Here is a 24,802-nt window from a genome sequence, read left to right on the forward strand (position 1 = left end):
AGCAGCTTTTTCTTCTCTCCACTGTTGCTGGAACAATCACGGTGGCACAATATATGGAGATGTACTAGGTTGCTGCATCTTTTTTTTAAAAAAAAAACCATACAAGCAGGGTACTGAAGAAATAATCCTGTATAAAAATACTGTGTTAAGGTGAGATCAGTAATAAAAGAGTGGGAATTAAAAATTACAAGTATTAGAACTTAAAGGGTTTTTACAAATATTTTTGGACACAGGTACAGTCCAAGATCTGTTGGCAATGCAGCAAGTGTGTGGTTTACAATCAAGAGGCCTTTGCAGAATTAGGGCCCAAGCAGGAGGCAGAGAGGCTCCAGAGAAGCCCATGATGGTGTCAAAGGCATTCGTGAGGCACTCCAGGAAATGCAAAGGGCCTTCCTTGGTGCCGTGTTGAGTTCTGACTGAACGCTCTTTCTCTCACCCTTGTAAAAACTATATATATGGCATTGGCAGTGTGTGTCTGGATTCACTCATCTCTCCATTCATTTTCCATGTGGTACAACCTGCTCTCAGTCCTGTGCCCCTGCAACACACAAGTCCAGCTTGGTTGGGTTTTTTTGTTTGTTTGTTTTCTAAGGGGGAAAAAAAAACCACCCAAATATCTTAATTAAATTAATTAAATGTACAAACACCATAGGGTTTCATACTGAATAAATAGGGCTAATTAGACCCGGTGGCAAGTCTGAGTCACGAGTTTGTCTCAGCCTCGGCGTTGTCTCAGGTCAGGATACGGTCCAAGGGCTGCCACTTATTATTGTACTTATTATTATTATTACTAATAAAATCTAATGTATGGTCCGCACGCCTTCAGAGTTCCGGTACATCTCCTCATCGTCAGACTCGGAGGTGGTTCCACTGCTGGAAGGGGTGTGGAGGTGACTGGGGACCCCACTGGGCTGGCAAACGTACCACTCATTGAGGTTGGTCACCTGAGGGGACAGGGTGCTCGAGCGACTCCTGGTTGGGTCCAGCACAGGGGACAAGGGGGCACGCACTGGAGTCCCCGCCGATGAGTAGCCCAGGGCTCCTGGAGAGGGTGGTGGGGACTTGCAGTGAATCTTCATGTGCTTCCTCAGCGAGCTCGGGTGGGTGTAGGATTTGTCACAGCCTCGGATCTTGCAGTAGTAGGGCTTGTCGCTGGTGTGGACGTGGGAATGTTTCTTTCGGTCACTGCTGTTGGCAAACTTCCTGTCACAGCCATCAAATTCACATTTGAAAGGCTTTTCCCCTGCAATAAACCACAGGAAAGGTTAGCAAGTGCTTTTCAGAGACCTCTCACTTGAGAGAGAAATCTTAGAGCAGACATGAGGATGCATCTTCCCATCCTCTTGAAGACCAACTCCCAGCCTAACTCCTAATTCCCATGTTCCAGGATGCAACCGGGAAGGGATACTGCGGGGATGGGCCTGGTGTCCCCTGGCCTGGAGGCTCTCCTTGGACCTGGGCTTGCGAGAGGCTGGATGTCAACCCCGAAGTACCGTAGGGGTCGAGGTGAGAATGGCTAGAGCATGGTCCAGGCTCTAACACTGAAATCCAGCTAGGACCCAGATTCCCACATCCTCGTTCCCCTCAGGGTCTATACACACAAAAATTTAAGCCGATCCCCTGTCAAGATAAATGCTGATAAAATACTTCCAAAGCCACAGCTTGGGTGAAGACCGTAAAAAAAAAAAGAGAGAGAAAAAAGATAAACACATATTCTCAATTAAAAGTAAACTGGGGGTGATGCAGTAAAATTATAATAATGGCATTTTGTTTCAGAGTGTTCCCCAGGATTTCACTGATGGGAAAGGGAAGGAAATACACCAAAATCCTGTTCTCTCCAGAAATAAAGACATGTGTGAAAAACATGATCCCACCCCTAGGTTTTTCACAAGCCTAGCTGGGCAGAGAACAGGCTGCTGCCCTCTTCATTGTACCAGCTTCCCTCACAACTTGCTGGGCAGTTGAGACCCTAGAGTAACAGAACCTTAACAAACGTTAATAAAGACTACAAGCCTCAGCCAGAACCTGGCATCCCCTGATGGCATAAGCAGACTTCTTATTCTAACATTGTTTAACAATTAGAAAAGATCGACTGTTTACCAGAGTCTTTGGGCCCATTGCCCCTTTAAGCTGCCCTACCCACCCCACGAGCACGGGGCCTTTCAACACCAGGCCCCAGGTCCAGGTAGTGGAAGTGCTCAGTAAGACAAGCAGACATTCAGCCACACTACACCTTGGTATTAAAAAGCAGAAACAGGAAGACAGCAGGTAACAGTATGAATTTCCCCCCTCACCTTAGTATCCATGAACTTGATGTATTTGAGTCCATAACTGAACATGTTATCTCATACATATTGTGGTATAACAAATATATTCCTTATATTTAAATGATTTAAAAAATAGAGTTGAATTTCTCTACATTTCAAAAGCTACTCTGGTGACACACAAGATATGGTCTTTTCCTTGGTTTTTGACAATTTATTTTTTAAAAAGCCAAATAACTATTAAGATAGCTTAGTGTACATAAATTCTGTGGTGGACTTTCCTGTACAAATATTTCAGTGTAATTTTCTCTTTTTTAATTTCATCAATGCTAATTGCTTCAATGCCAGAGTACGTTAGCACATCTGAAAAGTATTCAGATGCCTGGAATATAACATATACTACCTGGAAATATTGTTTAAAAACAAAATTAAATATTATCATTTAATATTTACAACATATTTATATTATTTAATATACCTCCTGCCTTGGGCCATAAAGAGAGGGAAAAACACCATATAATGCAATGATAATCGTAACCTTTAAAAATTCTCTGTAGAGGGGCTGCAACAAAAACAGTTAATCGAGTTTTATCAAAACACTGGTTATTTGTCCTGATTTCTACATTCCACTTTAAGTTGGATAATACTAATTTAATATAGCATTCTTCCAAAAAAAATAATCAGCTTTTTTTCAACATGGAGGTTTAAGTAATTTTATTCACCCTATGCAAATGTGCAATGTTGCTTTTTAGAATTCTCATGTTTCTGCACAAGCTAAGTATCTTGGATTGTGCAGAATAAACGGTTTGGACATTGCTGGCTCCACCACTGCACATGTTGAAAGAGAAGCATTAAGAATCAGACCCAGAAAAGGCAGACACGGAGCGGAAAGAAAGGTAGAAAAGCAGGGATAAAGGAGAGATGGAAGAAAAAAGTAGAAAAAAGGCAAAGGGTGATAGAATGGCCTATTTTATTCAGGGGGGCCTACGTACGGGGAGGGGGGCAGTTAGCAAATTCTCCCTGCCTAGAAAGGGTGAGAGACCCTAGTGTTTACATTTCAGATTCTGACAGAGGGGTCACGTCAGAATTTAACTACTTACAGAGTTTTAGAGAGTGAAGGAAGCTATGTGTGAGAACTCGAGTCCAGCCCAGAGGAAGGTTATAAATGGAACTGGGGGCACGTGGGTCAGGAAATGGGCCTTCAGGAGTGGCCGGGGATTATTCCCTTTGATCAAGCCGTTCCGGGATCCCGAGTAACCCCCAAAAAGGGAGAGCCTTGTGATGGAGCAGGGAGCCCGGCCTGGCCTTTCTCTGGACACAGTGCTCAGTGGCTTAGGGGCCCAGGGACGGCCCAAAACACTCGGCGCGGGTCTGAGCATCAACGCCAGGGCGCTCGCATCCCTGCCCGAGGGACCCGGCGAGGCCCACGCAGCCGCCGCGAGCCAGGCGGGAATGCAACCTTGCGCACAAGGAACCCGAAAACAAAACGGCCCCGGGTTCCCTCGGTGCCCGGGTCTCCGCCCCCGGCAGCACGCGCGCACGCCCCCTTGGGGCCCGCCCTCGAGGGGGGCGGGAGGCTGCCTGTCCCCGGGGGCCGGAGAGCCGACACCTGGTCAGCTGCCGCGCAGTGAATTTCCAGGTCCTTGCCTGACCCGGGCGGAAACGGCCCTCAGCTCCGGGCAGCTCCCCCGCCCGCCAAGGGAAGATCTACTCCCCTCCGAGGCCGGGAAAGGCGGGAAGGGCCCGAGGTCGCGGGCTCCGCCTTTAGGGGTTCCCTTTGGGGGCGGCTTCACTTCCCGCGCCCCGCGCGCCCCGCTCACAGCGCCAGGCCCCTGTCCCGTCGGCAAGTGCTGGGCACGGGGGCCAGCAGCTGGCTTAGCAGGCCAGGGAGTTTTTACGAGAGCCTTGCGGGACGCTTCCTTTTGGCAAAATCATTAAGTCGGACTGATCCCGATTAGAAAAGAAAAGGGCTGGCAAACGGAACTCGGGGGAAAACGCGCTCCCAGCCGGTCAGCGGGCCAGTCCGCAGGAGGCCTGTCAGGTACCGGCGACAGAAGCAAGGCCCGGGGCTCCAGCCTCGGGCCCCCGGACCCGGCTTCTCACGCAGATCCCCCTCACCCCTCCGCCAGTGCCTCGGCCCCGGCCGCTGGCCAGGCGTTGCGGCCCACGCCCGGCAGCTGCCTCGTCGTCGTCGCCGCGCCGATAAATCAACCAAGTAATTACTGAATGTAAACTCCAGTTACTTAAGTGTCCTCCGAGGGGTAATATTGTCTGTCCCTATAAATCCCGACTGCGCTCGCGCTCATCAGCGCTTCTGCCCAGCGCGCTCGTCTGTTCCAAGGGGCACACGGCCCACAGGCGCCACCCCACGCCCCAGGCCGCGGCCGTGGCACCCCCTACGGCAGGGCTCGGGGTGGGGGCGGGAGGGCTCCCCAGAGTGCCGGGGGCTCCTCCCAAGTCCCACGGGGGGGGTAGGCCCCAACGACCGCGGGAGACTCTGCAGCTCGCCCTGTCCTCCTCCAAGGAGAACCTTCCTTAAAAGGACAGAACCCAATTTCTCCAGCACCCTCTAGGGCATGTGTGATAAACTGTGTGACGGCGCGTGTGAGTACAGGTGTATATGAAGGTGTGTAAATGAGTAAGTGTGATTGTGTCATCAGGGCACAAGGACGTCCCAGCGATGAGGGAGGGGTGTATGAGGGAATATGGGTGTGTGAAGTTGTTCGTGTGATGTGTGTGTGCACGTGAAGGTGTATTGTGGTGTGTGTAACGGTGAGCGAGTGTGTGCGCGTGTGTGTAGGGGAAGGTCCCCGGAAGCCCGAGGCCCGGGGGCGCATTACTTTCGCATTTTGCACCCCGCCCCGGAGGGACAGGGCCCCCTCTCCCCTCCAGGAGGGGCCACACCGAGCTGGGCCTCGCGGCCCCAATACCGCAGCAAATCCCACGCGCCCCTCGCACGCCCGCTCTTTGGAGCAACGGCGACCGCGCGGGGCCTGACATCCGATGGGGAGGGAAGAGCCGCCGGGGCGGCTCCGACCCTCCTTCCCCGTCGCCCTCCCCAAGTTCCCGGGGGCCGGGCGGAAGGGGGCTGCCGACCGTCCTGGGCGCCTTCCTGCTCCGGCGGCGGCTGCTTCTGCTCCGGGGCGGCGGCGGCGGCGGCTGGAGCGCGTTGCCGGTCCCGGCGGAGGGGCTGCGGGAGCGCTGGAGACTCCACCGTGTGGGAACCCAGCGCGGGGCCTGTGTGTGCTATCGAATTACTTATTCATAGAAAAAAAGGGGGGAGAGAAAAAAAAGAAGTCACATGTCCGGGTTATACGTATGCGAAGAGAAGCAGCAGAAGGAGGGAAAAATTAAGGCGAGCAGGAGGAGGAGGAAGAGAAGCAGCGGCAGAAGCGGCGGCGGCGCGGGAGGCGGCGGCGGCGGCGCGGCCGGGGACAGACACCCACCTGTATGAGTGCGCTTGTGGATCTTGAGGTTCTCGGAGCGCGCGAAGACCTTGCCGCAGCCCGGGAAGGGGCAGGGAAAGGGCTTCTCGCCGGTGTGCACGCGGATGTGGTTGATGAGCTTGTATTTGGCCTTGAAGGGCTTGCCCTCGCGCGGACAGTCCTCCCAGAAGCAGACGTGGCTGCTTTGCTCGGGGCCGCCCACGTGCTCCACCGTGACGTGGTTCACCAGCTCGTGCATGGTGCCGAAAGTTTTGGAGCAGGGCTTGGCGCCGCCGGCCGGGGGCGGGGGCGGCGGCGGCCCGGCCAGCTCCTCGGGGTCGATCCACTTGCAGATGAGCTCCTGCTTGATTGGCTGCCGCATGTAGCGCAGGAAGGCCCCGGCCGCCCCTGGGAGGTGGGGGTGGTGCTGGTGCGGGTGCTGCGCGGGCGCGGGCGGCGGTGGCGGCGCCGGGGGCGGCGCGTGGTGTTGCAGGTGGGGCCCGGGTCCGGCCGCCGCGGCAGCAGCCGCCGCCGCCAGGTTCAGGTTTAAGTTCACGGCTCCGTAGCCATGCAGGGCGGCGGCTGCAGCGGCCGCCACCGCACCGTAGTGCGCATCCCCCGAGCGCGGCGCGAAGGGCGGCTCCCCGCGGCCGTACAGCTCGGCTGCCGCGGCTGCCGCGGCTGCCGCCAGCCCCAGGCGCATCTGGCCGTTGAGCGGGTGCGGGTGGCCGCCGGGGCCTCCCGGCGTGTCGTGCAGCGAGGGAAAGAGCGCCGGGCCCCCGCCGCCGCTGCCGTCCGGGCCAGCGTAGGTGCCGCTGGCCGAGATGAACATGCCGGCCGAGTGGGGAGGCGGGGCCGAGTGCTGGGGGGAGCCGGTGCCGGACCGCTGCTCCCCTCCGAGCGGGGCCCCGTGCATGGCCGCCGCGGGGGCCGTGGCGGAAAGGTCCCTCCGGAGGACGAAGTCCCTGCTGTGGCCTTTGCCGCTGCTGCCGCCGCCGCCACTGTTGGTGGTGGTGTAGCCCGAGAGGCCAAGAGGAGGGGGAGGGGGTGAAAGGGAGGGAGGAAGAGGAGGGGCTGGGGGCGGGGGCGCGGGCGCGGAGGACTGCACGCTACCGCTGCCCCCGCCGCCAGGGTAGGTGCCGGCTCCCGGGTGCGAGACCGAGGCTGCAGCGCGGGCGGCGGCCGCTGGGGCCTCGGGCTGTGCCGGGAGCGCCTGGGAGGGAGGGCTGAGGCCGAGCGCGCTCGCTTGGGCCATGTGCTCGGGTCCGAGCGGAGTGATGGCCACGCCGGGGTCAGCGCCCAGGTCCCGAGGGCGGAGGTGCGCGGCTGCGGCGCGGAGTTGGGAGTGGGCGGGCGCGCTGGCCAGCGCCGGGAAGCCTGTCATATTCTGAAGTGGCCTGGCCTGAGCCGTTGCCAAATCCGCTAATCTCAGCGCTGGCGGGTTCCTCTTGCTCAAAGGGGTCTCCATCAGAACTACACAATCAGACTCACAGACCCTCACTGGGGGGACTTTTTTCCCTCTGCCCGCCTTCAAAAACATGTATATGTTAGGCGCTCTTTAACTTCTTTGTCCGGGCCTCCGAACTCTGCTTATTCCCACTGTCCTCCAGCGATTGGCAGAGCGAACACCACATTTGAGCTGCGCAGTGGGACCGAGATTTTGGAAATAGCAAGGGTGGGATTGGAGGGAGCCGCGTGATTGGCAGCAGCCGCGGCTGACCGATTGGCTCCCTTTCAGGCTCAGCGGGCATCCGCCCCTGTGCTCCCGGCCGCCTTCGCTTTCGCTTCGCGCCCCTTCCTTTCCCGGAGCCCTGCGTCCCCGCCTCCCCAGGGATTCCCAAGTTGCACTTGCAGAAAGTTTGCTCCGGGCCTGCGCGCGCAGCGCCCCGCGTTCCCATGACGCGCCTTGCGGGGAACGTGCGCCGGCACGCGGCCGAAGGGCGCCTGGAGGCTCTGGGCTGGGGACCCCCCGGGGAGCAAAAGGCGGGGGGAGCCCCCAAATTCAAAAGCCTTCGCTCACTGCATGCAGCGTCCCTTCCCTTGGAAGAGCTCCTGGCTGCTGACTGGGGGAGGAGGGTGAACAGATGTATGCCCGTCATCCTATTCGTAGAGGTGATACTAGAAACTTCTTATTTGGGAAGGACACTCAATCTGTCGAGCGCTCACAGAGGGCGCACAGACAGTAGACGGAATGAGGAAGGATATTAAAATCCTATTGGTTGCAAAACACCAGGTGAAGTAAAAGTAAATCTTTCCCCAAAGGAACCGTTTTACCTCGACTTTTAAGCTCATGGGATCCTTTTCAACATGGTTCAAAGGAGTTGGCTCGAAGTGTAATCTCACTGCTCATCGGTTCTAAATCTGCCACTTCCAATTAGATCTACCGGGGGCAAGAAACATCGGGCAGCGATTCTAACTTTTGCTTCTCGGAGATAGCAGTGGCAGGGCAGGCCAAACAGCATCTCTCCAGAGGGAAGCGGCTAAATAAACGATATCCTTTAAGCAGAAGTTCTCCTTCCGGTCCAGAACGCACTCCACATGGGTGCCTCAGTTTCTTTGAAAGGACCACAAGTTAGAATTGATCCAATAAAATAATCATTTTATTGGATCAGTATCTTTGCGATTTATATACTGTTATATATAACAGTATATTATATATAACATTTATATCGATTATCCTGTTATTTTCTAATAAGCTCATCTAGCAGGAGAGATGTTTTACTTGAAAACCATAAAAACTGACTCTAAAATAAAAGTGAGCCCCATCCCTTTCAAGCGAGTTGCTAGCAAATCTTTTTAAAAAGAGAAATAGGTCCTTGCATCACTTTGGGGGGGGGGGCGGAGAAATGTGACATCCCTCACACTTTAGGGTCCTTACTGTCCCAGAGTGTCACTTCAGCTTTAACAAGAAAACACCTTAAAAGTTTGCCATGTTCCATGATGCTCAAAAATTAAGCTCAGGGTTTTTAATTTTTATTTTGCTGCCCTAAGTAAAATTATTTTTTAAAAAAAAGGATAATGACTAAAAAGTAGGTTTTTTTTTCTTTTAGGATACAGTAAAACATGTTAGCAGCTTAATTCGTTTACTGTCCAAGTTTTTTTTTTCTTTTAAAGACTAGATAAAGCCATCATCTGCGAGATCGTCCTGAGAAGTGGTAAGAATTATTTTCAAAAGAGCTGATTTGATAGCCCATTTACATTGGTGCTAACAATGTTTAACAGGGAATTTCCCTGTGAACCTTGGGAATGTCATTTCTCTTATAAAACTGACAAGCAAACAAAGAAAATAGTACAATCAGATTTCAAATGGGCATCTTCTTTAAGTTTCACGAAGCTCAAATACGGGGAAATAAGAGGCATGAGTGCAAATACAACGAAAAGTTTTTAATAAACAACAATGACAAAATCCACATCTGTATTGGAGAGGAAGAGTCCTTCCACAATTTTCAAAGACTTAAAAGGTCTCAAGCCACCTAGGCAAGGTGGAGGGAGGACTGTGTCACCTCTATGAATGGAGAAAGCATCATATGTGCAATTGTCACCACTGTCTTCATTTCCTCTCAGAACACTTCAAATATTTCCTTTATTTGAAGTTTTTAGCAATACTCATCAATACTTCCATAATGGCAGCTTTGCGTTCAATCCTGCAGGTTATAAGTTCAAGACAAAACAAAACAGAAAGAATGAATAAAGAAAGAAGAAAATAAACCCAACCTAGCCTTTAATATAGACTGTTGAGCATTTTTATTGTGCAATAAAATGGGTACCTCTACCTCCTTCAGAATAGCTTTTCCTCAAAATTATAACTGCTTTGTTTTATTGAATTGCTGAAATTTAATGGTTTAATGGGTGAAGGCATGAAGGAAAGGCTGTAAAGATGTGAATAATGGTGCAGCAGAGCCGTGCGGAATCTGGAACCCGCCTCCTTGTACAACTCTTGTTAAACACAGCGTGATATGTATCTGTCATCTATTTAATATGTCTTAATTCAAATATAGCTCCCTGATCAATTTCTTTTTATGGAAGCTTTAAAACAGAAAGACTTTTTAAGGAAATGTTAGAGATTTGAATAACGATTAGAAAGAGAGATATTTACAAAGTGTGTTTAATGAATATTTACAAATTTATGACCAAACTCAGACCCTAAAAAGATAATTGACTCAGGTAATCGACTTGAGATGCTAATTCTTCAAAGAAAGAACTGGGAGCAAAATTTCAATCAACACCAATAAGGCGCCAATAAACCGCCTGCCAATTAAACCTGAGAATAGGCCTAGCTAGATGGTCATCAGGAAGGCTCACAGTGGATTTCCGGGATTGCCTTTCTTTATAAAAGAGCTTTTTATTTTGTAGACGCGCTTTTTGTTATTGTGATGACCCGCCTGACCCCAGGTGCGCTGGTTCTTTTTCAAGCCATTTGGGAGCCAAATCAAACCCCTTAACATCCCGAGTTTCTAAGGACCCAATAACTGTGTCACACTTCCTAAGTAAATACCAACAGTTTCCAGGACGTTGAAGAAAATAATAAACAGTAGTGTGGGTTTTGTATTTTGTGTTTTTTTTTTAAAGCAGGGGGCTGTAGAAGTCGTTATGCCAGTTCTCCTGTGGATTTAGCCCCGTATTTCCGCGGTGGTGCTGGTCGTCAGGGCGGATCCTCAAAACCCATGCCCTTGTCTGCACTTCTGCAGCGGAGGTGCTTATGTGGGGCAGCAACGTGACAATCCGTGGAAACGCCCTTTGTGGGGTCGACAGGTGCTCCTGGGGGAACATCTATTTCCAGCCTTCTCTGCTGCACCCCGAACCCCAACCGGCTCCCGGCCCCAAACAAAGGCGGGAAGAGGGTGGGGAGGGACAGTAAACGCCGAGCCGGCCCGAACCCGGCGGCCACGCCGCGCTCCGCTGCCAGGAGGCGGCAGAGCCCGGTCTCTGGGGATGCCCTGGCCGGCGCTCACGGCTTCCCGCTGCGCCGAGGGGGGTCTGCGGCTCCCCGGTGCCCTCCGTTCGTCCCTGAACACAGCCAAGTTTCCTTGCGATGGGTGTGGGCAATTAATAAACTCTAAGGGAAGTGAATTGGACATTTCCTGGCTTTTGAGCCTTTGTTTGATTGTTTCGGCAGGCGAGGGGAGGGGGTACGCTGGGGACAGTGAGGTGGACAAGAAAGGAGCTGGGGGACCCACCGAGCTGCCTTTTATTGCCTTTGCAATTGCTTTACGGCTCGCCCGTCCCGCGTGGTTCCCGCAAGGGCGGCCTCCTTGCAGAGGGTGCCCGGCGGGTTTGGAGAGCCTTGTGCCATCTGGGCTGCGCCAGAGGCAGGTTCAAGGGCGGAGAGGGTGCCCCGAGTCACTTGAGGGCTCAGAGGACTTTTGTAGCCCAGCCCGAGGGCTCCAGTGGGTGCTCAACTGGGAGGAGGAGGGTTATCAGCTGACAATGAAAGAGGGAGTGGGGAGTCCTCTCTAAAGCCGGGGCGAGGTGAGCAAAGGGGCCCACAAAAACCGCATTTCAGTTGAGCTTTGACATGGCCGGAAGTGATGAGGACTTTGGGTTCAAGGGCTTTTTCCCAAATCAAGCTCGCCAGGTGGCGACTAGGCCATGAGGTACCCGGCCACCTGCCCGGCTTGCACTCGGCAGGGACCAGATCCCCACCATCTAGCCCTCACCACTGGTGACCTGACCTCGTGGGACCTGCGACCCAGCCCTGGGGCCTTGGGTGCCAGGGAGCACTGCACAGTTCTCCGCTCTCTGAGACCTTCTCGGAGGGTTGCCTCTGTTTCCCGCCCTTCTGAGCCCGAGCTGAATCCTCAGACTCCACGGCTATGTGTGAGGCTAAGAGTAACCAAAAATGTGCTTCTTGATAAAGTTTTTGATCCCTGTCCCATGAACATGGACTTAATGAGGATTAAAAACAAAGCCAAACATAAAACCCCAGAAGCTTGGGTTATGTGACAGTAATTGAAACGTTGGGGTTTGTTTGTTCGTTTGTTTTGGACACTCAAGAATTGGACTCATCCCATTTTCACCTGACCTTATTGCTTAAAAGCCCTTGAAAAATTACGGCTCTCTTCACTTCCCCACTACGAAAAGATAAGTTGAGTAAAATTGACCTGTCATCAAATATTATCATTTGGTTATCAATCATTTTTACCCTCAGGGATGGGGGTTGTTGGAGAATAGCCTCTGACCCACATTCGACAATTAAGATTAGTAATTTCTTGGGAAATGTCTAACTGTTGTCTTTTTTAAAATGCTTAGAAGGTCCACACAGGAAGCAGAAACCCCCTTATGTGTTCACAGTTCGTATAACCACCCAATATTTCTTTATGGTGGCTGCAAGATGTGCTTCTCCTCCCCTCCATGCTTTATCCTTTAGAATGTTTTTGGATGGGGGATAAAGGAGGAGGAGAGGTTGTGCTTTTATTTTTAATCTCAAATTTTGTGGGTAGTTTCCCCCCATTCCATACCCCTTCCAATATCTGTACTTCAATATTTGAAGAAGCTGTTGAGATAAATCAAATAGTGACACGTTGACGGATTTACTTGTGTAAGCAATATGGTTGACATATGGCATTGTTATTTATGAATGACAGCATAAATTGTATTACAAAGTCTATTGCAATAATACTGCAGTTTATTGGAAAGCTGCTCGCCTGTCACCGGTATTCGGCCTCCCTGGATGTAGTTTTCCTGGGAGCCCAAAGGGTAACGGCCCTCAAAATAATTAAACACATTGAAGTAAGCTAATGCCTTCTGTTTTGGGGGTTGTTTTTGTTTTTGCTTTGTTTTACAGCAGTAGAAACTCTCCCATCAGGAAAGGAGACAAAGTAAGAACAATTAGTCCTCTTACTTTTGCAAAAGCACAACCAACCACTGTCACCTAGAAATGTTGACTTCTATTTTTTTCTGAGTCCCTAATGACAAATACACAAACATTTGCATCCCTAACACTAAACTGCTGGTGAGCATTTATTTAATATAGACACTTTTTATAAGCCCAGTTACAGAACAGTAAATTTTAACCGTAGAAAGAAGTTCTTTTAGCAGACTAGAGAGGGCCTTATCCTATGATTCTCCCCACCTCCACTAAATCTCCCCCTTCTTAAAATGGTACTTAAAAGTTACAACATTGGCAGAGATTTTCACGATTTCCCTTTCTTTTACATTACAGATTTCCCCTTCTTTTACATTACACTTCTTTAAACCTCGGACAAAGATCTTTTGTTCTAGGTGAGTTTTACGGGGGAGGGGGGTCCCCCACCACACATGTGGTCCTTCATGGGTCAGGGGTCGCCCAGCCCAGGAGTGGCTGAGAGGCTGAATCAAAGGTGACCTGCAACTTAATATCCTGTTGATGATCTTGTTGAATTTATGAGTCTGTGATACAGAGGATAGTGCTGAAATCCTGTGAAATCCTTTTTTTTTTTTTTTGTCCAGTGTATATAGACAGCTGATTCCACATTTTTCCCCTCCCATCTCTTCCCCCATTTCCATCCCTTTCTTTAAGAGGAAAATTAAAAGTTTGAGTGGTATGGTCACCGAGTGTTTCTGCTTTCCAATTCAAAGATCGCTTTTGTTTGCTTGTTTGTTTTGGGTTTCTCCTGGCCAACAAGATACACCTGTGTGTGTGAGTATGCTGTGTGTGCATTTGCATTGTTTTTATGTATATGTACACAAAATACTCATCATAGTCAACCCTTTACAGAGGCCCACAAACCGCAACAAGGTGTTCAGTGAATGAGTGCCCGGGTATTTGATGGGATTTTCTGTTTTTTTGAAGGCAACCCGAATTTTCTATTACACTGTCATTCTCTCCACTTGCCAGGAAAGGGACGCCAGCCCTGGCACCCAGGGGCCCACCATACAGGGCCATCCACGTGCAGCAAAGCCTGGAGTCTCGCTGGCCTAGCCCAGCACAGGCTCTGTGAGATCTCCAAAGAACAATTTTGGAAAACTTACAAAGAGGGCACATGTTTGCCCGATGGGGGCAGTTGTGGGTCCCGAGGGTCTGACCCCGACACGGCGGGCCGTTCTAGAAACCTGTTGAAAAACTGAATTCATTCACAGGGTGCAGAACTCAGCTTGGCCGCTTTTTTTCCTTCGGCCAAGGAGCGCAAATGTACTTTTGAGACAATGACTCTGAAATCCTTTGCAGGTTTTCTCTCTCTCTCGCTTTCTTTCTCTCTCCCCTTTCCTTCCTTTTAAAAAAACAGAACAAAACTGTGTCTTGAGGCAAAGGGGTTTTGCAGTTTGTAGAGAAATAAAGCGCTTCTAAGAGGGGACGGCGACGTGACTTTGAACTTGGCTCAGCTCCTCCGTATCGTGCAGAGGGAGGAGAACTGGAGCCCGGAAAGAATAGCCAGGAGGGCCCAGCCCGCAGGGTCTCCGGCGGGAATTAGCTTTCCGCCCCACCACCCGGCCGCGCGGCCCCCGGCCCCAGCGCCAGCGAGCGCCCAGCGGCGTCGGCCCGAAACGGGCGCTGCAAAGAGGAATGGAAGCGAAAGGAGAGAATGGGGCGGCGAGGAGAGGGGCCGAGGCGCGCAGCGGGGGCGAGAAAGTGCGGAGGGAGGGGGACTTAAAGAAGTCTGATGGCTTGGGAGAAGGAAGGGAAGTGAGGTTTGGAGATGTGCAGGATCGCTATTCTCACGACCAGTCTCTAAGAGAATATTTTCTTTTGGAAACACTTTTGGAGTAAGCTTTTCCAATTCCCTCGCCGTACATATTGATGAATAAGATAAGCAAGTGTGAAAGGCTGTGCACCGGGCAATTTTATAGATTCACTGTAGCAGGGCAGCCTTCCTGCCTGGAGTCCGTCTCCATCTCCGTCTCTGTCTCTCTCTCAGGTCCCTCTCCGCTTAGGAGGGCAGTTTGGCATTTGCCTCCCCCTCCCCCCGACATAGAGAGAGGTGTGTGGAGAAGAGAACATTTCCTCCCTTTAGAGAAGTCGAGAATCCCCAGCTTTCAGGCAAACTCCCTTTCAGACAAGATGCCCCGGCCTCCTTCTTTCTCTGCCACCCCCCTCCAGGCAGGGAAGGGGGACAGCGGGAGGGCATAGGGCCCCTTATGCGAGGGGCTGCGGCCCGCTCCGACCTTCAGAGAGAGAGCCGCTCCGGCCGGGAGAGGCTGCCTGTGCCGGCGCGGGAGAGCCCAGTTCGGCCAGCGATCGCCGGCTAGAGTTGTCTTCCCGCGTTTTTGTGGATTGCATTTCAACATGAAATTTTGAAATGCGTGTGGATTATTTTCTCTTACTTGAATTTTGTTTCAAATCGCAGAGATTTGTTTAAAGGAAAAAATAAATTAAAAAGCAGTTCCCCACGCTAGCTAGGCGAAGGCGCTGGCCTCAGGCCTTCCATTCACACCTCCGCAGCCTCCGGGCCCGCCGGGCCCTCTCCGGTTACCTCTGGGGCGCAAGCTTTCAGCGGCGGGACGGGAAATGTCCGCAGCGGCCAACCGGGGACCTGGGGGATGACCGGAGCCCCGGGGCCGCGAGGCAGGCCCCGCGCAGCACGGGGAGCAGCCTCGGGTCCACCACCGCCTCGGGGGGTGGTCCCCGCTCCTGGAGAAGGCTTGATAAATGTCTTCTAGAAGGTTTAAGCCCTACCGGTCTGGAGATTTCTTCTCTGGAGGCTCTGAGCCTGACCCTCGGCCAAACTGCAGCCGGAGCCTTGCTTGGCCGCGCGCCTAGGGCGTCCCCACACCTCCCACCCTACCGTGGCAGAGTCCCGGGCTTCTGGGCATCCACCCCGAGGGTGACACTGTCTTTAAACCACTTCCAAACAACCACCTCCCTCGCGGGGGCCGCTGCCCAGTGTTTACAGCCGTAATGAGAGGAGGACGCGATCGGCGGGGGGAGCGGGGCGCGCCGAGCTCCGGCTGGGGGCCGCGGCCGGGGAGGGGGCGGCGTCTGGGTGAGTGTCCGGAGGGTGGGAGGAAGGGGCACGCCTGGCTTTCCCTAGGCCCTCCATCCCGCACCTGTGTGTTCAACACCACAGAACAAGTTGACAAAGTGTGTGTTGGGGGGATGGGCGCGGACAAGGAGCGTGCCAACCGGGCAGGAGACCGGCCCTCGAGCCACTCCCCGAGGCGCCCTCCAGGAGCGGGGGAAGGGGGAGGCCCGGGTCTGCAGCGTCCCGGCGCGCAGAACCTCCCGCCCCGCGGCCTGGTTGCTAGCCAGGTTCTCGAGCAACCAGGGGTGCCCGCTTTAGGTGCCCGCCGGGAGCGGTTCGGGTCCCCGGGGAATCGGTGGCCTCAACCGAAGGGCGCGAGCGCAGGGTGGCGTCCCTTTCGGGCCCAGCCAAGGGCACTGTGACCCCGCGGCCCAGCCCCGCGCGATGCGGGCCGCCCGGCTCCGGGGAGCGCCGCGGCCGGCCGGACGAGGAGCCGCAGCGCCAGGAGCGCGGACGAAGAGCGGGAGGCTGGCAGACCCGGCGGGCTGCCACCAACAGCAGCAGCCGGGGAGGCGGGGAGCTGGAGGGGAGCTGGAGGGGCGCTGGGGAGGAGGGGCGGACCAGCCGCGGGGCGGGGGCGCCGGATTGACGGGACCTCAGCGGCCAATGGCGGCGCCGGGAGGGCGGGCGGGGCGGGAGCCGCCGTTAAAGGGGCGGTGTGAGCGGGAGGCCCGGCCTGAAGCCGGAGGGAAGGAGGGAGACCAGGGCGGGAGGCGCGGGGCCGAGGGGGGCGGGGAGAGGAAAAGGAGGAGACAAAAAATAAAAAATAAAAGGCTGCGGCTTTGGCGCCCACTGAAATAAACAGAGGCGGAGGCGGTGGCGAACGGAGTCTACCGCAGCCGAAAGCGGGAAACCTACTTCAGCCTCTTCGCGTTTGCTCGGGCAGCGCACTTCGCTGGGTCCTCGCGGGTGCGGCCGCCCGCTCCGGATCCAGTGCCCCGGGCCGACCGGCGAGAGGGAGGGAGCGAGCTAGAGAACACTTTTTTATTGTTGTTATTGTTTTCCAGCCCAGCGTCCCCTCCTCCCACCCTCTGCTTGCCTTCTCCCCTCCCACAGCCCCCTCCCCCCTCCTCCCCCGCCTCCTCCTCCCGCACAACTTAAAGAAAGAGGGAGCGGCGCGGCAGCTTCCTTCATCTGGGGGAATTCGTGGCCGCTGCCAGTTTACTACACGAGGCGCAGCCAATGCCAAGCGCGGAGGACGAGGAGGGCTAAATACCGCGGCCGCGGAGCCGAACAATACCGCCGCGCGCGGGGCGGCGCGGCTAGGGCCGCGGGGGAGGGAGCAGCCGACAGAGCGCGCCGCGGAGAGGGCGCCCGGCCTCAGTCCACCGCCCCAGCTACCCCGCCGCGGTCAGGTGGAGTCGCGGGCGCGCCGGGCCGGGGCGCCGAGCGCGGAGGTCTCCTCGGTCCTCGCCTCGCCAGCCTGCCTGGCCTGCGCACGGCCGCCGCGGTCCGGCACCTTGGCCCCGCGGCTGCTGTGATTTCATCCTGCAGGCGCGGCTTGGCGCTGCCGGGCCCCGGGGCCGCCGGGCGTGCGAGCGAGTGAGTGCGTGCGCGCGCGAGTGCGCGCAGGGGTGGGGGCCGCTGCGCTCGCCCCCCGTCGACCCCCCTCTCCGCTCAGTTCCCCACACCTCCCTCCCGCTCCCTCCTCCCGCCCGCCTCCCCTGCCCTGCCCGCCCCCGCCGCAGCTCCTTTAATACACTTTGGTTCTCCGCCTGGCTTTGGACTCTTCTCCACCACCTCCTCCTCCTCCTCCCGCGCCTCCTCCTCCGCCGCCGCCTCCTCCTCTTCCTCTCCGCGCTTTCGCTCCGCGCCTGGCCGCCCAAGGCAGATCCAGGCGGCGGCGGAGGCGGCGGGCGCAGGAGCGCGGCTCCCGGGGCTGAAGCCGCCACCACCTCCGCCGCCTGCGGTCGGAGCCGGGCGGCCGCTGAACGTACCGCGCACGGGGCGGGAGTTGGAGCCGAGGAGGCGCGGGGCTCGCCGGGGCCGGCGGGGAGGGCAGACGCGCTGGCCATGCTCCTGGACGCGGGGCCGCAGTTCCCGGCCATCGGGGTGGGCAGCTTCGCGCGCCACCATCACCACTCGGCCGCCGCGGCGGCGGCGGCGGCCGCGGAGATGCAGGACCGCGAACTGAGCCTGGCGGCGGCGCAGAACGGCTTCGTGGACTCGGCGGCCGCGCACATGGGCGCCTTCAAGCTCAACCCGGGCGCGCACGAGTTGTCCCCCGGCCAGAGCTCGGCGTTCACGTCGCAGGGCCCCGGCGCCTACCCCGGCTCCGCCGCGGCCGCCGCGGCCGCCGCCGCGCTCGGGCCCCATGCCGCGCATGTCGGCTCCTACTCTGGGCCGCCCTTCAACTCCACCCGGGACTTCCTGTTCCGCAGCCGCGGCTTCGGCGACTCGGCGCCGGGCGGCGGGCAGCATGGGCTGTTCGGGCCGGGAGCTGGCGGCCTGCACCACGCGCACTCGGACGCGCAGGGTCACCTCCTCTTTCCTGGCCTGCCGGAGCAGCACGGGCCGCACGGCTCGCAGAATGTGCTCAACGGGCAAATGCGCCTCGGGCTGCCCGGCGAGGTGTTCGGGCGCTCGGATCAGTACCGCCAGGTGGCCAGCCCGCGGACCGACCCCTACTCGGCGGCGCAGCTCCACAACCAATACGGCCCCATGAATATGAACATGGGTATGAACATGGCAGCGGCCGCCGCCCATCACCATCACCACCACCACCACCCTGGTGCCTTTTTCCGCTACATGCGGCAGCAGTGCATCAAGCAGGAGCTCATCTGCAAGTGGATCGACCCGGAGCAGCTGAGCAACCCCAAGAAGAGCTGCAACAAGACCTTCAGCACCATGCACGAGCTGGTGACCCACGTCTCCGTGGAGCACGTGGGCGGCCCCGAGCAGAGCAACCACGTCTGCTTCTGGGAGGAGTGTCCGCGCGAGGGCAAGCCCTTCAAGGCCAAATACAAACTGGTCAACCACATCCGCGTGCACACCGGCGAGAAGCCCTTCCCCTGCCCCTTCCCGGGCTGCGGCAAGGTCTTCGCGCGCTCCGAGAACCTCAAGATCCACAAAAGGACCCACACAGGTAACCGCGGGTCGGGACAGGGACGGGGCGTAGAGGGGAAGAGAGGCCGTGGTTGGTTGGCTGGGAGAAATGCGCCGACCGCCAGCCCCTGCCCTGGATTGGGAGATGTTTTTGTGTGTGCGAGAGAGCCAGCAGCTTGTTTTTGTTGGAGAATGAAAGAATGTTATTGGGTTGGGTTCTTCCATGTGCGGAAATTGAGTTTTAAATGATCACGGTAACATCAAAGGTGTGCTTTGGGTGATGGCAGTTGCTTGGTCTGCTCAGCCCCGGTTAATAATTTCCGTCCTAAATAGAACGCACAAAATAAAACGGCTCTCCAACTTGGTGCCCGGGAATCGAGCCTAGAGAGGATTCTGCCAGCTTGTCCGAATGTGCTTTTCTGCTCCGGGTGTGTGCGTTTGAGAGGCTTGTGTGTTTTCCCACTTATTTTACTCGGGGTCCAAACGTCCTTACCCGGACTGTTTCCCATTAAAAATGAGTCTGGTGTGAGCCGAAGCTGTAAAGCGTTTCTCGTTTTTAAAGCCCATTTCGAGGTGGGTCGCGGGGCTTTAGGGTGGGTTCGCAGCAGTTTGTGAAATTCTCTAATGGGCACCAGAGGGTTTGCGATTCTAAACTTGGACCGACAGCCGGGTCAGCAAGAGCCCGGGGCAGCGAGGCCCCGCGGGGCAATCGCGTGAGAGAGGGAGCCGAGAAAGAACGCGCCTCTCGCCTCATAGATTATTCATCTATGACCAGGTCCCAGCCGAAATCGTGCCAGACGATTTCCTAAAAGAAAGCCAAATGTTTTAGCAACTTCCCCCGTCAATATTTACTCCGAAGTGGGGATGCGCCAGCGGCCTATTGTTCTCTTCCGGGAAGGGAGGGAACCGAGGTGCGAGACAAGCTTTTAACAAGGTTTAAAATTTGAGAAATCTATTTGCATGAAATGCTCGTTTTCGAGTCCTGCGTCTGAGCGGATGTCTTTAAAAAACAATTTAGGTGCTAATGGAATTTAACGTTAAATGGTCCCCTTTCCAAGTGGAACAATGTTTGAGTTCTCACACCTCTAAATGACTCCAAGCATTTGGAATTCTGGCAACAGGATGCAGGGACCGCCAGAAAATTAAACAGGGAGATTCTGAAAGCCTTTGCTGATCCTCCCACACCTACTGCCCAGCCTGTGCCTCTCTGCAATCGCCAGGTGCTGCCTTACCTCCGATATTTATCTCTTTCCCAACTTCTCTTTAAAAAGACTGGAAGTGAGCCTAGGATTATGGTTAATTCAACTTGCAGAATTTTGGACGAAAAATACTGGCTCAGTCACTATCCATAGCACAGTCCCCAAACAACACACAGCAACTCCAAACGTAATTGCCTACTGGCCCCAGAGAGAAGCCGACAGCAGCCCAGAAGCCTGTGTGATTCTGATAATGCCCCAAATATTTTGTCATAATAACAGCTTCTCCAGGGCGAGACCAACTTGTTAGAAGCTGCGAATCCAAGAAGCCCTATAGAAAGGCAGGCAGGAGTGGGGTGCTTCCCCACATTCGTCATAAATTTGAGGAAATGCGGGTCAGCCTGGAAGAAAAGTAAAACACGAAATTCATGAGCACGACTGTCAGGTGGCAAGGCAGTTAATTTCGTCTTGGTTCTGCCACAGAAGGGATCCGCCTTGTTTAAGGAAGCCAGGCCCTTATCGCCCCTCTTTTCTCCTCCCGGAGGCCTGGCCCCCTCCGGGGTGGATGGGGGTCCCGGGGGGCTCTGGGCGTCGGCAGCAAGCGCCCATGTTCGTGTCCACAGGGGAGAAGCCTTTCCAGTGTGAGTTCGAGGGCTGTGACCGGCGCTTCGCCAACAGCAGCGACAGGAAGAAGCATATGCACGTCCACACCTCCGATAAGCCCTATCTGTGCAAGATGTGCGACAAGTCCTACACGCACCCCAGCTCGCTGCGGAAACACATGAAGGTACCACCGGGGAGGCCGGGAGGAGGGTGAGGTGGCCGGCCCGGGAAGGCGAGGGTTCCCCGGGGCCGCGGGGGGACATTTCTGGGGGTGCTCCTCCCAGGGGCCTGACCCCACAGCAGCTGCACTCACACCCAGTCCCCTTTGGTCTCCCCTCCCGGCTTTTGTCTTGAAGGTCCATGAGTCCTCCCCGCAGGGCTCCGAGTCCTCCCCTGCCGCCAGCTCCGGCTACGAGTCGTCCACGCCCCCGGGGCTGGTGTCCCCCAGCGCCGAGCCCCAGAGCAGCTCCAACCTCTCCCCGGCGGCGGCGGCTGCAGCGGCAGCGGCGGCAGCGGCGGCGGCAGTGTCCGCGGTGCATCGGGGCGGAGGCTCGGGCGGCGGCGGCGGCGGCGCGGGTGGAGGCTCCGGTGGAGGTGGCGGCGGTGGGGGCGGCGGGGGCGGCGGCGGCGGCGGCTCTGGCGGGGGCGGCGGGACGGCCGGAGGCCACAGCGGCCTCTCCTCCAACTTCAATGAATGGTACGTGTGAGAGGCCCGGGCCTCTCTCCCTCTCCCGGTCCCCACCCTGGCGCAGCGGCCCACCGCTGGCGATCGCCCAGGGCGTCCTGTGACCGTGTTGTTAAAATTATGAATCTGATTTTTATGATGATGAAAACGATTTTACCAGCAGAAGGAGTTTTTAAATTTTTTTTTTTTTTCTAAATCTAATCTAGGCATGAAAAACAAAAAGATCCCTTCCGGAGTCTCTGAAGCTAAAAATATAAAATAAGAAATAAAAAATTAAAAAACCATAAAAAAATTGAACCACCCCCCCCCATGCCTTCCCCCATGCGCGCTTTCCTTCCCACCCCTTTCCCAGGCTTCTGACAAACTGTACATAGCGGACTCCTTCCTTCTCCGACGTGGTTTTAGTGTATAGAAGTTTGTCCGTTTGTAATTCTCTGGATTGCGTTCCTCCTGCCTTTCTTCCCTTCCCTTCCCCAAGTGATGGGCTTTTTCTTTTCTCTTTTTAGTTTCCCCGGTTTCTTTTTAAGTAATGTGGAAGAAAATGGTTTATTTTGTATTGTGGTATTGAATATTGTGTTCCTTTTTATGAGGCAACTTGATTGTAAACTTCATGCAACTATAGACTGGAAAATACAAGCCGTGCCAAAGTCTCCCTTCTGTTTCTTCAACATGCTGATCCACAGCACTCACATACACATCACCACCAACGCTTGTGAATGTATTTTTCTGTTAGCTGGGTTTACATGTGATGTTTTAGTGCGTTTGCAAGTTCAATTTGTTAGTTCCTGTATGAAAGATTTTGGTGGGGGGGGGGAATAAACGTCGTGCCGTTAGTTTTTTCCGTAATAACACCCTTCCTTCTGTAAATACCCGTTACCATATTTATCCATTTGTAATTAAATTATGGTATTAACTTGCTACAGAGGAAACAATATTTATAAAGAATGTTTCTTAACTATAAATATGTACAATTGTGGGCATAAACTGTTTCAGATTTTTTATTTGAAGGTTTTAAGTGGTTTGATCATTTCTTGTGATATGTTTTGAGAGTAATGCATACAGAAATATAATAAAATGTGTTGAAACTGCATGAACATACTATTTTTTTCTAGCAAACTTATTCAAGGAAATGGGGGGGAGGCAGCTGACGGCTGACATGGGTCTGGATCAGCTGCCTTATTGAATGGGAGGCACCACCTCGCATTCTGGGGAGGAAGGTGTATGCTAGAAACTGGGCCAAACTACCCCTTTGGCAGAAAGTCTCAAAATTATTTTCTCTGTCCTTTGTGTTGTAGCTGAGAGTGAATTAAATTTTTGGAAATCCCCTGTAAGGAATGGCTGCAGGAACCTTCAGGGTTTCTAATGGCTCCATTATCTGAGGGAATGCCTTTCTTTCAGCTATTTGGACTGGATTTAAGAGCACTAAACATTTCCTTATTCTTTGTTTTCCCTCATCCCTGCCCCCTTTCCTTTCCCTCCCTCTGAAAAGCTGAGGTACAGTTATTTTTAATTGCACGTTTAAAACTGAGCTGAGTACTTTGTTTTTGAACTTGGCTCAATGATTATAGTTTAAGGGCCCCTTTCTACTAAAAGTTTTTTTCTTGAAATTTTAAACAGAGAGCTTGCTCAAGAAATCCTGCTTATCTGCCCAGCCGCTGCTCACCAATAAGCACGATGTTCAAGGGAGGAAGGTGACAAATAGACTACATTTTGATTTAGGAAAGCAACAAACCATCGGCCCCCAATGAAAAGAGGACCTCTTCAGGAATTCAGTGAAATCAAATAGAATAAGCTACAAAGATGAAAATGGCCAGGTGGAAGTAAGTGAGGCAAAGGACGGACCACCAGCTTTCTCTAAGGTTGGCAGCCTCACTCCCCTACCCTGCAAGAGTTTTCAAACAAGATGCTCTGGGGAAGAAGGGAAAAATAATTTTAATAATCAAAGGGTAGGAATGAGGGAATTTGTTTTAAAATCCCTGAGCCATCAAGACATTTCCAGAACTTGCTGAGTCCCAGGGTTGCTCAGAGAGGCCCTGGCAGTCCCGGAGTCACCCCCCAGCGGTGAAAAGGTTTGGACGTCAGCGGCGACACCCCCATAGGACTGCCTAGCAGCGCGCAGGGCTCTCCTGGCGGAGACCGATGGCGCGGCTGGCTGCGGCGGCCGGCGCTTCTCTCCTTCCCCTCTGGCCCTGGACTGAGCCGCAGGGACCGGCAGGCTAGGCTGGAGGGCTGCTTGGGGAGAAGGGCAACCCTGACCTCCTGGAGGCCACGCTACCCATTCAATGGGGAGGGAAAGACTGTAGCTTGGGGGCTGTGTGTGTGTCCCAGAGGGTGACAGTCGCCGCAGGGCCAGCCCTCCCCAACGGTCCAGCGAAATGCCTAAGCGCCAGCTCCTGAAGCAATCAATCCCTTATTAAAATCAAATTTATAACCCCTAATAATATTAAGGAAAATTATTCAAATAAGTGGCATATGTTAGTGATCCTTGGGAGATTTCATTGAACACATTATAAGCTGTGAGGAAAACGTGTACAGTTTTCCAACGTCCCCCGCCCCCGGGGGAGAGGGCGCAGGAATCTGATTAAATGTCATAACCTGTGCAAGAATGAGATGGTCTATTCTAAATGTTTTAAACTTTTTTTTTTTTTTTGGTGGAAATTATTGGCTTTGAGACAACCTCCCGAGCCCAAGGAGAAGATCAGAAGGGGGGTGTGTGTGATCTTAGTATCAACTCAAGGCCTGGGGGCTTTTCTTCTCATTTGGGGGAAGAAGGAAGGCTGCAAGAAGAGGACGCTGTCCCAGCCTTGCGTCGGCGGGATCGCTTTCCAGATCTGAACGTCGGAGAGCTGCCGGGGGCCTTTTAGGTCCGGGGGCACTGATCCTGGTTGTGAGCAGGAAATAAAACTGGGAAGGGGCCTGGCGTGAGGAGGACGACAGCCCGGGAGCGGCCTCCTAGTCCACCCTAGGGTGTGAGGGGGCGGGTGGGAGCAGCTTTGCAGCGAAATCTCTCCCCGTTCTGCAGCCCTTGCGTCCCGCCGCTTTGTCCAGACAAGTCACAGACCTGACCGTGTGGCCCGGTCTCCGCCTTTCACTTCGGCCCTACGCGTTCCCGGAGACAGGATGGGGGAGAGGGAGACGGCGAAGGTGTGAGAGCATCAGAGATGTCAGGACGCCTCAACTTAGACGCGCGCGGGGGGCAGGCGGCCCAAGGTCCCGCGCGGCCTCGAGGTACCTGGGCCTGGGAGTGGGCGGTGCAGGCGTCTCCCCTCCCCCACCTATAGGGACCCGAATCTAACCTGCCCCTGCCTTGCCTCCAGAACCACCAAACTGAGGCCAGTTTCCGCCTCCCTCAGGGGATCCAGAGCTGCGCTGTGGTTCGCCGCCCGCAGGGAGGCCGACTGCCGGGCCGGGGGACTGTTCCTGCAGGTCAATGCTGTCAACTTGAACTTCAGAACCCGCAACTCGCTCCCTTTCCGCTCCGCTCCATCCACCACCGAGTAACTCCCCTCAACACGAGAGTCGCTTTATCTGGAGGCAGCTGGAGCCCCCTCGGGAGGCCCATCATTATTATTATTATTAATTATCGTGATCCTCACTGCATTATTAATGACCACAATGATAACTGGCATCGGTATCAGTATCTCCC

At 54.6% G+C, this 24,802-nt stretch overlaps 2 protein-coding genes across 2 annotated transcripts; one reads left to right on the plus strand and one right to left on the minus strand.

Moving 5' to 3' along the window:
• Positions 1-675: 675 nt before the first annotated feature.
• On the minus strand, positions 676-7,229 carry ZIC5 (Zic family member 5). Its single transcript, XM_060080117.1, has 2 exons — positions 5,711-7,229; positions 676-1,243 (listed from the first exon to the last, which is right to left on the minus strand). The coding sequence occupies exons 1-2, from the start codon at positions 7,227-7,229 to the stop codon at positions 801-803; spliced, it is 1,962 nt and encodes a 653-aa protein (XP_059936100.1). The 3' UTR covers positions 676-800.
• Positions 7,230-17,625: 10,396 nt separating this feature from the next.
• On the plus strand, positions 17,626-21,178 carry ZIC2 (Zic family member 2). The gene is made up of 3 exons (XM_060080030.1): positions 17,626-18,712; positions 20,492-20,655; positions 20,828-21,178. The coding sequence occupies exons 1-3, from the start codon at positions 17,641-17,643 to the stop codon at positions 21,176-21,178; spliced, it is 1,587 nt and encodes a 528-aa protein (XP_059936013.1). The 5' UTR covers positions 17,626-17,640.
• The last annotated feature ends 3,624 nt before the right edge of the window (positions 21,179-24,802 follow it).

This window comes from Mesoplodon densirostris, chromosome 17 (assembly GCF_025265405.1).
Source record: "Mesoplodon densirostris isolate mMesDen1 chromosome 17, mMesDen1 primary haplotype, whole genome shotgun sequence".
In the NCBI taxonomy this organism is placed as follows: Eukaryota; Metazoa; Chordata; class Mammalia; order Artiodactyla; family Ziphiidae; genus Mesoplodon; species Mesoplodon densirostris.